Source organism: Stegostoma tigrinum, chromosome 9 (assembly GCF_030684315.1).
Source record: "Stegostoma tigrinum isolate sSteTig4 chromosome 9, sSteTig4.hap1, whole genome shotgun sequence".
Taxonomy (NCBI): domain Eukaryota; kingdom Metazoa; phylum Chordata; class Chondrichthyes; order Orectolobiformes; family Stegostomatidae; genus Stegostoma; species Stegostoma tigrinum.
Window position 1 is genome coordinate 481810 of NC_081362.1, and position 12662 is coordinate 494471.

General features: G+C 42.1%; 1 protein-coding gene across 12 annotated transcripts in view; it reads right to left on the bottom strand.

Moving 5' to 3' along the window:
- LOC125454807 (utrophin) overlaps positions 1-12662 on the bottom strand; it is a 572019-nt gene that overhangs the window by 449347 nt on the left and 110010 nt on the right. For all 12 annotated transcript variants that reach the window (XR_009446113.1, XR_009446114.1, XM_059648282.1 and 9 more), the window contains 4 exons: positions 12113-12285; positions 11045-11160; positions 4058-4221; positions 3009-3212 (listed from right to left, as the gene is read on the bottom strand). Coding sequence is in view for 10 of the 12 variants with exons in the window: in XM_059648280.1 (XP_059504263.1) it covers positions 3009-3212; positions 4058-4221; positions 11045-11160; positions 12113-12285 (657 nt within the window). In the remaining 2 variants the exon portion in view is untranslated. The remainder of the gene's footprint in view (positions 1-3008; positions 3213-4057; positions 4222-11044; positions 11161-12112; positions 12286-12662) is intronic.

The window sequence follows — 12662 nt, forward strand, 5'->3', positions numbered from 1 at the left end:
CCTCTGGGGTTGCTGGCTGTAGAGGTTGTGGGCGGAGCGATGAGGACGTCGGTCATGGGCGGGGTTCTGTCGGTCGTGGGCAGGGTTCCGTCGGCGTCAGCCGTGGGCGGGGTTTCGCCGGCGTCGAGGCCAGACGCCAACTCTCCGACACCACCTCCTACCGCCTCCTCAATCATGACCCCACACCCGAGCACCAAACCATCATCTCCAACACCATTCACGACCTCATCACCTCAGGGGACCTCCCACCCACAGCCTCCAACCTCATTGTTCCCCAACCCCGCACGGCCCGTTTCTATCTCCTTCCCAAAATCCACAAACCTGCCTGCCCTGGTCGACCCATCGTCTCAGCCTGCTCCTGCCCCACCGAACTCATCTCCACCTATCTGGACTCCATTTTCTCCCCTTTGGTCCAGGAACTCCCCACCTACGTCCGTGACACCACCCACGCCCTCCACCTCCTCCAGGACTTCCAATTCCCTGGCCCCCAACACCTCATATTCACCATGGACGTCCAGTCCCTGTACAACTGCATTCCGCATGGAGATGGCCTCAAGGCCCTCCGCTTCTTCCTGTCCCGCAGGCCCGACCAGTCCCCCTCCACCGACACTCTCGTCCGCCTAGCTGAACTCGTCCTCACACTCAACAACTTCTCTTTTGACTCCTCCCACTTCCTACAGACTAAGGGGGTGGCCATGGGCACCCGCATGGGCCCCAGCTATGCCTGCCTCTTTGTAGCTTACGTGGAACAGTCCCTCTTCCGCACCTACACAGGCTCCAAACCCCACCTCTTCCTCCGGTACATTGATGACTGTATCGGCGCCGCCTCTTGCTCCCCAGAGCAGCTCGAACAGTTCATCCACTTCGCCAACACCTTCCACCCCAACCTTCAGTTCACCTGGGCCATCTCCAGCACATCCCTCACCTTCCTGGACCTCTCAGTCTCCATCTCAGGCAACCAACTTGTAACTGATGTCCATTTCAAGCCCACCGACTCCCACAGCTACCTAGAATACACCTCCTCCCACCCACCCTCCTGCAAAAATTCCATCCCCTATTCCCAATTCCTCCGCCTCCGCCGCATCTGCTCCCACGATAAGACATTCCACTCCCGCACATCCCAGATGTCCAAGTTCTTTAAGGACCGCAACTTTCCCCCCACAGTGATCGAGAATGCCCTTGACCGCGTCTCCCGTATTTCCCGCAACACATCCCTCACACCCCGCCCCCACCACAACCGCCCTAAGAGGATCCCCCTCGTTCTCACACACCACCCTACCAACCTCCGGATACAACGCATCATCCTCCGACACTTCCGCCATCTACAATCCGACCCCACCACCCAAGATGTTTTTCCATCCCCTCCCCTGTCTGCTTTCCGGAGAGACCACTCTCTCCGTGACTCCCTTGTTCGCTCAACACTGCCCTCCAACCCCACCACACCCGGCACCTTCCCCTGCAACCGCAGGAAATGCTACACTTGTCCCCACACCTCCTCCCTCACCCCTATCGCAGGCCCCAAGATGACATTCCACATTAAGCAGAGGTTCACCTGCACATCTGCCAATGTGGTATACTGCATCCATTGTACCCGGTGCGGCTCCCTCTACATTGGGGAAACCAAGCGGAGGCTTGGAGACCGCTTTGCAGAACACCTCCGCTCAGTTCGCAACAAATTATTGCACCTCCCAGTCGCAAACCATTTCCACTCCCCCTCCCATTCTCTAGATGACATGTCTATCATGGGCCTCCTGCACTGCCACAATGATGCCACCCGAAGGTTGCAGGAACAGCAACTCATATTCCGCCTGGGAACCCTGCAGCCATATGGTATCAATGTGGACTTCACCAGTTTCAAAATCTCCCCTTCCCCTACTGCATCCCTATACCAGCCTAGTTCGTCCCCTCCCCCCCACTGCACCACACAACCAGCCCAGCTCTTCCCCCCCCACCCACTGCATCCCAAAACCAGTCCAACCTGTCTCTGCCTCCCTAACCAGTTCTTCCTCTCACCCATCCCTTCCTCCCACACCAAGCCGCACCCCCAGCTACCTACTAACCTCATCCCACCTCCTTGACCTGTCCGTCTTCCCTGGACTGACCTATCCCCTCCCTACCTCCCCACCTATACTCTCTCCACCTATCTTCTTTACTCTCCATCTTTGGTCCGCCTCCCCCTCTCTCCCTATTTATTCCAGCTCCCTCTCCCCATCCCCCTCTCTGATGAAGGGTCTAGGTCCGAAACGTCAGCTTTTGTGCTCCTGAGATGCTGCTTGGCCTGCTGTGTTCATCCAGCCTCACATTTTATTGTCACTGAGCAGGTGCTGCTTGATAGCACTATAACTGACACCTTCCATCAGATTACTGATGATTGAGAGTAGACTGATGGGGCGATAATTGGCAAGGTTGCATTTGTACTGCTTTTTACGTATAGGACATAACCAGGAAATTTTCCACATTGCAGGGTCGATACCAGTGTTGTAACTGTACTGGGACAGCTTGGCGAGGGGAGCGGCAAGCCCTGGAGCACAAATCTTCAGTGCTATTGCTGCAATGTTGTCAGGGCCCATTGCCTTTGCACTCCAGTCCAGTCTATAAGAAGGTTGAAGCCCTTCCCCACCCCTCAACATTCTCTTTATAACCTGCTGCATTTATTGTTTAATGCTCTATCCACTACGTAGTCGTTAACTTTACTACTTTACTGCTATTTTTTGTACATAAGCTACTAGCAGATGCATAATTAAAATCTGAACTTGCTGTTCCGCTCTGCTTGCCTCCATCCAAATTTTAAATGCTGCTCTACAGCCTCAACTTTGCTCTTTAGATTTCTAAATCACCTTCCACCTGATCCCATTTCTCTCATTTAATTTACGGCAATATCCACAGGATTAATTGTAACAAATGTTAGCTGTAATTTATTTTGTTTCTTTCTAGCAAAGACTTGGCTATCTTAGAGTACAAGGCTAAAGCAGAATACTCGTGGATACACATACAGTATCTATATATACCTCATGAATGTGAAACTGTTCCTTCACCTCCTCAACGTCAGAGGATATGTCATCTTGCATATGAAGCGTGTCCTCAGCTGACAAGAGCCACGTTAGAACATCCTCCAAAACAGCCTGATAACCATCCAAGTCCACATCCATCTCGGGCACTGTACTAGAGGTTTCAGCCTGAGAGTCGAGGGTCTCTTTTTCACAGGTTACATTCTAATCAAAGAATAAGTATCCTTTACACGTTCATGTTTACTTATCCATAAATTAAGAACTTTGGAACATCTAAATTATCACCTTGCCCAGCAGTTGCTCCAAACTGGGATCTCCAAGTCCTTTAGTTTAGCACACTATATTGGTGTGTACACAATGCTGTTTCAAAGCCCACAGATAACTTACACATATTTCAAGTCATGACCATAAACAGATTCCAGCACTCTGAATTAGAAATACATATACACAGAGCAATCAAACAACTTCAGTCTCTGAAAGCTCAGACAGGGTAAAAGGGAAAGAAGTCAGTGGAACTGAGCGATTTGGGCTTTAAACATTGACAGCTAAAACTCAGGAGTCACTAGATCTGAAGACTGCCATTGGGCTATCCTGCATTCAAGTTTTCATTTATGCTCACTGACTCCCTCCTTTTCTGGTGAAAACTGGTGATCTAACAACTTGTAATCAGTCACCTATTTGATGTGACGTCCATTAGAATGAAAATTTATAGTTTTCATAATTTTTGTGTACAAGGCTCTTAAACGCAAAAACAGTGCTGTCCTTGTATGACTTGGGAATGCAAGTATGGATTGGACAAATAGTTTGAAAAAGATTACAAGAAATAGAAAAGATTTTTTTATTTATAATCTACAATGTACATGGGCTCACATTCAGCAATACTGTACATCTGCCTAACAGCTGTGCATGACAATACAATGGTAGTCGGATAAGCACAACAATGTTGAGGTATCACATAAACCAATATTCTAACTCAGCAATACACTAACCTCATCCCACTATTCCTACCGTGTAATACACTAGTCACATGATAACAGGCAATTCCATACCTGTTGATGCGATAAAGGACCCTCTGCACATTCAAATTTGTACTGCCTTGGCAGAGTCTCCACTTCAAGGATGTCCTCCATAGTGACTTGTTGAGGGAGCACCTCAAATAAAGAAGTCACGTACATGATGATGGATTTCTTGTCAGGAAGGCAAACGGCAATATCTAGATCAAAAAATACCATGGATCAGAAACAGAGATCTAGACCAATATCACAAGAGATGTAAAATGAAAGTAAATGTTTATTCAACAATTTTAGGGCTTGAGCACCTTCTCCTATGTCTTTACCCCAACCCCATGCACCAAGCCTTGTCATCATATGGGCTGTTCCCACAACAACTTACTGTCAGCTATTAATAGTCCTCATTATCAGCTATTCATTCTTTTAGGCTGACCTTTACCCAATCCAAGTGCCATTCCGACCAATCCATGCATTTTAAGAGGAACTGCAGGTGGACACACTCCCTACAGGAGAGTTGTTAGGAACATTTGACTTGTCCCTATTTCCCATATCTCACAGTCAGAGCATATCACTCCACTGACTGCCATTATTACTCCTGTTGTGACAACTGGATTAAATGAAAAGGAAAGTCCTTATCTTACTGTACCTTAATGCTGCTCATCCTCCTTTGCGAAGCCTAACACTCACCAAAGTCCTAAACAGCAGCACTTCTGCTGAGCCTCTGCTGTTTCTCAGCCACAACCAAATTTTCTCACAGCCCCCTCCCTCTTTTTTTTTGTTCAAGGAGGGAGGGAGGGAAATGCTACAGTCATGTAATGCTTGTGACTTCATTATTCTTTGCCTCCATGATCCTCTTCCCAATTGTGGTGACAGCCAACTTCTCCCAGGATCCTCCTCTGTCATTTCCAACTACTTCCCTCTGTTGGTTGCTCTTACACCTACTGAGCACCAAGTCCCCCACAATCCCCTTCTTAGTGCTGGTAAGCAAGCCAACTTCTACCAAATTCCTCCTCCATCATTTCTCACTGCCACCTGCATCCATCATTTACAAGTTAGAAGTCAGGAATTGGATGGAATATTTATCACCATCCAGGAAAAAAAGCATCATCTACTACTATAAACGTTCACAAGCCTCTGTTCCTGTTGCATCATCTATCCAGTGTATCCCATAGACAAGGTGCATTGCAGCAACTCAGCAAAGCAGATCACCAGTACCTTGTAAGACTGCAAGTCATGGCATCTAAAAGGAGAAGAACAGCAAATACATGGAAACATCTTCATCATCCACAAGTTCCTCTCCAGTTCACACACCATCATGACTTGGAAATGGGATCATTGCTGCTAGCACAAAATTATGGCATATGCAAGCTAACAGCTGTGCAACAGTACCTTCACCATTCAAACTGCAGCATTTCAAGATAGCAGCTCACTACACTGTCTTCTGAAGAATATTTAAACAGCTATACAACAAATGCTGGCTTGCTTGTAACACTATCCCATGAAAGAGTAAAAAAAAATAACCATCTCAGTTTAACATTGCAAATTGTTCAAGTCTGAAAATAATTAGGCAAGCAATTGGAAAAGCAAGGAATACTGGACTCTAATTAAACCAATCATGAATGAATTCAATCATCACTGACAGGTCATGCCACAAATGGCTGATGTTACATGCAAATGAGCAGCCCATTTCAAAGTAGTGAGAAGCCATGGAGTTGAGGGCATCCAATACAAATTTCAGGCTCCACTGGAGAATCACTTTGTCTTCAGTAATCTTTTCACAATCACCAGGTACAAATCATTAAAGCAATGTTTGATTGGCACAGACAACCAATTTCACTGTATTAAAATTTCAAGATGAACTGGACTTATAGAAAGGTATCTCAACGTTGTCGCTAAATGCAGACAAAATATAACACAGTTAAGAAAACCATGTGAATCATGTACTGACACTGAAAGCAGCCAAGAGAAGGTTCATTAGGCTAATATCAGGTGTGAGGGGGATTTTATTATGAGAAAATATTGTCTATCTTGTGCATGTACTCATCAGAGTTAAGAAAAATGAGAAGTGACTGCCATTCCATTAATTACAGAGCAGCACATTTTGAAGCCAACCAGACAGCGGACTACTAGACAAGGTGCAGTGCAACAAGTAGGATTTATTAAAGACCTAATGGTGAAGGTGTCACTGGGTAGCTATAATCATGAAATAATTGAATATTACATTCTGTTAAGGGAGAGAACAGCCAACTCTAGACTAGTAATTTGACTTTAATAATGGCAAATATAAGGGCACAAAAGCAGAGCTACCTAAATTGAACCTGAAAATTAGGTTAAGGTATAGGTCAATAGGGATACAGTGACAGATGTTTAAGGGGATATTTACAATATGCAATATAGATACATTCCAACAAGAAAAAAAATGGAAGGACCCACAATTCGCGATTAACTTAAAAAGTTTATGACAGTACCAAACTTAAAAGATATATAATTGGACAAAGATCTGTGACAGGTCAGAAGATTTTATAGAATATGAAAACAGCTAAAAATAAAGACAAAGGTCAATACACAGGAAAAATAGAGCAAAAGAGAAAGCTGGCTACAAATATAAAACAAATGAGCTTCTATAAAGATTTTTAAAAGAGTTATTAAAGTGAGTTTACTGAAAGGGAGTCTGAGGAATTAATAATAGATTATAAATAAATGGTAGAAGAATTGATCAGGTCTTTTGTATGTGTACACTGTAGATTTAACATTCCAGAAATAACTACAAATCAGGAAATGGAAAGGAAGGAGGAAGTCAAGGAAATTACAATCACTGGAGAAGTGCTACCAAGCGAATTGTTGGAGCTGCAAGCTGTTACGTCCAAGGCCTTCATGGACTTTATTCTAACATCTTAAAGAAAAGGCTAGTGAGATAGTTAATAAGACCATAAGAAATAGGAACAGGAGTTGACCAATTAGCCCCTGCAGCCGGCTCCAACAGTCGCTTGGGCCCCAGCTAATCTGACATGCTACACATCCACTTGCCTGCCTTTTCTCTGTAACCTTAGATTCTTAACCCATAGGGGAATCAATCTATACTAACATTAAATATACAGAAGGATTAGACGCTGGTGTTGGATTGAGAAGGACAAAATAAAAAGTCACACAATGCTAGGTTACAGTCCAACAGGTTAATTTAAAATCATAAGCTTTTGGAGCGTTGCTCCTTTGTCAGGTGAAGAAACAGTGCTCCAAAAGCTTGTGATTTTAAATAAACCTATCAGACTATAACCTGGTGTTGAGTGCCAGCTGTCTCTGGCAATGAGTTCCAAAGACATTCAATGCTCTGATAGAAGAAATTTGTTCTTATCTCAGCCTTAAATTGGTAATATTCATAGCAAAACAGATGTATTGATAACTCAAGTAGAAATGAATAATGATTAGAGAATGACTACAACATGACCAAGCCTCAGACCTAAATGGTCACAGATACATCATACTCTGGTAGAACCAGAAGCTAGGAGAAGGAGGTTAAGTTGGAAAATTGTACAGCAGAAAGGAATGACCTTACTTCTAAAAATCCAAGTGCAAAAGATCAGCTTGGATAGACATAAGAAATAGTTGAGCCAGGGCTTCACTTAGGGAGCCAACAAAATGCTCTTGAACATCATTGTAGGACAGGATTTTCATGAAGAAATAATGTGGGCTTGTGACAATGGTGCAGTAACAATCATGGGCTATTTTAAATTTTTTGTAGATTGGACAATTCAGATTCGCATAGTTACCTTAGAAGAGGAGTTTGTGGAATGTTTCAGGAAAGTTTCTAGGAAGTGTCCAACCAGAGGGCAGGCTATTCTAGGTACCGTAATATGCAATTAGACAGGATTAATGAATAACCTTAGAACAAAAGGTGTGCCTGGGTAGCAATGATTATAATAGAACTGAATCTCGTATGGTGTTTGTGTGACAGGAGAGTGGGTATAAAGCTGTTTTAACCTTAAACAAGATTATTAATGTACAAATATAAAACTGGCTATTGTGAAGCAGGAAATTAGGATAACGAGTAAACCAGTAAAGTTGCTTTTGCAGTCATTCAAAGAAATATTACATAAGACTCAGAAAATATATACTTCAGTGAGAAAGATTCCATGCTAAGGCTACATCATCCATGGTTAAAATAAGGCAGTCAAAGATAGAATTGCGCGCTTTTTGTTTCAGTTTGATACTATGAAAATTAGTGGTAAGTCCAATGAATGGGCACACTATAAAAACAGCAAAGAACAGTTAAAAGGATAGAAAGCAAAGAGAAATTAAGGGAAACCTAGCTAACAATATAAAACCATCAGGCATTGATGAAGGAAAATGTAGCAAGTACAGCTTCTTTAGAGAGTGTGTGCCTAGGGATTCAATAATGGAAAATCATAAAATAGCAGGTGGATTGAACAAAAACTGTGTGTGAACTTTCACTGTACAGGATACAAATAATATTCCAGAAATAATTCTGATGCAAAAGTTGAAACAGAGGGACAAACTTAAAACAATTACAACCACCAGGGAACAGGTATAGAAAATTATTCAAACTGAAAGCTGATAACTACCTAACTCCTGATGGATTTTATCCTAGGGTCTTCAAATAATTGGCTGCTAACATAAAAGATACATTGGTTTTAATTTCCCAATGCTCTCTAGATGCTGTCAAGATTCCATCAGATTGGAAAAAACGCAAATGTAATAATTCTATTCAAGAAAGTAGAGAGACAGAAATTAAGACACGACAGACCAGTTAGCTTAACATCTGTTGTAGGGAAAATGCTGGAGCCTATTAAGATGAAAACAGGGCACCTTGAACTCTTTATGTACATCTTCATGGCAGAATCAACATGATTTAGTAAAAGGGAAATCATGCTTCAGTAATGTCAATAAGTTCTTTGAGGAAGTAACATGCAACATAGATCAAGTGGAATCTGTGAATGTGGTGTACTTAGCTTTCCAGAAACAGACAATGTGAAAGATCAACATCATTACAGAAAGTAAAAGCTCATGGTGAACGGGGTAATTTTAGCATGAGAGAAGACTGAAAAGCTAACAGGAAACAAAGATAGGCACACATGGATCATTTCAGATTACAAAATGTAATGAGTGGAATGCCACAAGGATAACTACTGGCACCTCAATTATTCACATCTGTACCTATGACTTGGATAGAAGGAACAAATGTATGGTCGCTAGATTTGCTAATGACACAAAGATAGGTGATAAACTACATTATGAAGATGACATAAGGGATCCACAAAGGGATACAGATGAATTAAGGGAGTAGGTAAATATTTGGCAGATGGATATAATGTGGGAAAACATGAGCCTGTCCATTTTAGCAGAAAGCATATCATTTGAAAGAAGAGACACGGCAGAAATCTTGAGATACTGAGGGATCCAGGTGTTCTGGAGAACATCAAGTTAGTCAGCAAGTATATTTGGTGATTAGGAAGGCAAATGAATGTTATCATACATCGCAAGAACATAATATAATAGTTGAGATGTTTTACGATACTTGTAGAGAGCATTGCTGAGACCATGTTTAGACTACTGTGTGCAGTTCGAGTCCCCTTATTTAAGGAATGGCACCACAGCACTGGAAGCAATGGAACAGAATGCATCTAAACATCAGCACAGAAATGATTTTACTGAAATTCAAGATCCTGAGGGGATGTGACAGAATACTGGTTAAAAAGATGGCTTACCCTGTGGGAGAGACCACAACTAGGAACACAAATCTTCTCAAAACTCGCTAACTACGAACACAGTTTAAAAATAAAGGATTGCACATCAACGCAGAGATGAGTGTGTATGCATGTAAAAACTTCTTCCCAAGGGAATATTTTTAAGGCAGATGTTGGTAGATTCTTGATAACAGGGGAGTGTGGGAGCAGCAGGAGTAGGCAGGAGGGTAATGCTGAGGATACAACTGGCTCAGCCATGATCTTGTTTTGGATGATGAAACAGAGTTTCATGAGTTGAATGCCCTACTCCTGCTCCTAATTTGCTTTCTCTTGTAAATCTTCACTGACTTTGTCTGATCATAGCATGTGTTATGGACCAGGACAGACCCCCTCAATATCTTTTAAAAAGATAGCTCAACCCTAACTTTTTCTTATTTTAAAGGCAAATGTAACGTGCTGTGTTCCAGATACAATTCAACTTGTCAATCTACTTAATATTATGCAAAATGCAATTTATTAAAATACTATAGTTAAAATACAACGTAAGAAAGAAGAACTTAGAATAACTTAACTGTATTGGAAAACTTAGCAGAATAATTGATTACTAATTAACTGTTCCAATACAGTAACATCCCATAAACACATTCCCTGGCAAAAAGGCAAATTCAGGAAATAGAATTGTCTCTCAGGTAACCCAGCAGCAGAGAGAAACCCCAACTTCTAGGTGTAACCGAGAGAGGGAAAAGATAGCTTCCACTTCTTCAAAACTCTACCAGCTTCTGCCCTGTTGAGACTCCACAGTAATTGCTTAAAGCTAACCCTAAAAATAAAGAAAAACAAGAAACCCTAGTCTGTGAAAGCTAGCCACACCCAACCAGGCTGCTTCTATTGTTCCAATTTTTAAAAAAACACAAAGCCTAATAACCTCTGACTGCTTGATACCTCTCATTCAATCTCTCTCTTAAAAGAAACCAGGATGAAATACACGTCTTAAAAAAAACATCATATATTATTTACAATATGTATTTTTACAGCTTCATAAATAATAAAATCCAGAATTTTCCTGTCATGTTCACACTGTAGCAAAATTACTTCAAAGTCGCTGTTCATGCACCTGAAGTGATACATGACAATATCTCAGTAACTACTCTCCTCCAGCTCTAAATCTCCCTCCCATGACCTATTACCTCTTTAGCAACTAGGGCAAGATCACAAACACAGTCAACAAAGGACAAATCTTTTGGCTCACCTACATCATTCAGAATCAATTCATTGCACCTCTGCAATGCAGCTGCGCCAGAACGAACACCAAACAATAGCTAACCTTCAGGGTCCAGAAGTCTTTCTATCTCCAGGTGCTTTTTAGCCAGGTCAAAAGCATGTTCCAGGCGACCCACTGCAGACATTTTCATAACTTTATCCCAGCTGAACAAACCTGGTCTGGAAGAAAGGCACAGTCTCAAAACAATACTTAGCTAAGAAACAAAACAATGCAGGAGAATAGTTTTAAAAATTACAAATGATCCTAGATTGCATAGGTCTCAGTGGGTACTGCATCACAAAATACCAGCAGGTCTCCAGGCTCAATTTTTGATCTGTTCTCACTTTTGGCCATTGTTGACAAGGAATTGCCACACAAAACAAAGCATCATCACTACTCCCTCACCAGTACAAAGTGGCAGTTGTGCATGGATGTCACGTAACGACAGTCCCATGGGTCAAATGGCCTAAAAGAACACACCAATGAGGTTAGCAGAGGATCCACAAACATTCTCAATACTTCTTGCATCCTCTTATTATACAAATCATATTATACAAAATGTTCCATCTGGTGCTGCAGAAACTGAACAGCAGAAAATCCTGAGGGGATGTGACAGAATACTGGCTAAAAAAGATGGCTTACCTTGTGGGAGAGACCACAACTAGGAACACAGTTTAAAAATAAAGGATTGCACATCTACGCAGAGATGAGTGTGTATGCATGTAAAAACGTCTTCCCAAGGAAATATTTTTAAGGCAGATGTTGGTAGATTCTTGATAACAGGGGAGTGTGGGGGCAGCAGGAATAGGCATGAGGGTTTCAACTTACCAATTTAACTGGAGGAAATTTCTGTTCATCAAATACTACAAAGTCAGACAAACAGTCTCGTAATTTAGTGAAGGAGTTGAAAGAGATGACATTAGCACACAGCTGAGCATGGTCAGCAATGCAAAAACAAATGGTATGTCCTTCAGAAGATGTCATCAAGTGGTAGTACAGACAAAGTAATGGCTTTGAAGGTTAACATTTTAACCAGCAATCATTACCTGTAACATGTAAAAACCTCTAATGCAAGTACCATTTTCCTAAGTTAAAACACCTCTAAATGCCTAATTATTTACCAATACCTACTTGTGCCGATGAAGAATGGCATTGAAAGCAAGCCCATCAGCCCAGCTGGTTGTAAAATTCAGAACATTTACTTGTTTGTAAGGTCGGGTCGATTGACGGACCCAACTCAGCAGAATCTTCTCACTGTTTGTTTGCTGCAGATCTGACATTATAGCTTTCATTATATCCTTGACCTGCATGAAAATGATACATGATTAGTCAAGTTAAAATAGCTCAAAATAAAGACAAAAACTAAACTACTTGAATATCTGACAGTAGCTACACTATGTAACAAAAATAATTGCTCAATCATTAAGTGGACATTCAGTTCTCTTAAGAAGCATCTAATCCATTCTATTATAGATAGCAAGGTGTAGAGCTGGATGAATACAGCAGGCTAAGCAGCATCAGAGCAGCAGGAAGGCTGACATTTTGGCCCGTCAGCCTTCCTGTTCCTCTGATGCTGCTTGGCCTGCTGTGTTCATCCAGCTCTATACCTTGTTATCTCAGATTCTCCAGCATCTTCAGTTCCTACTATCTCTAATCCATTCTATCAATTACCTGTTAATTC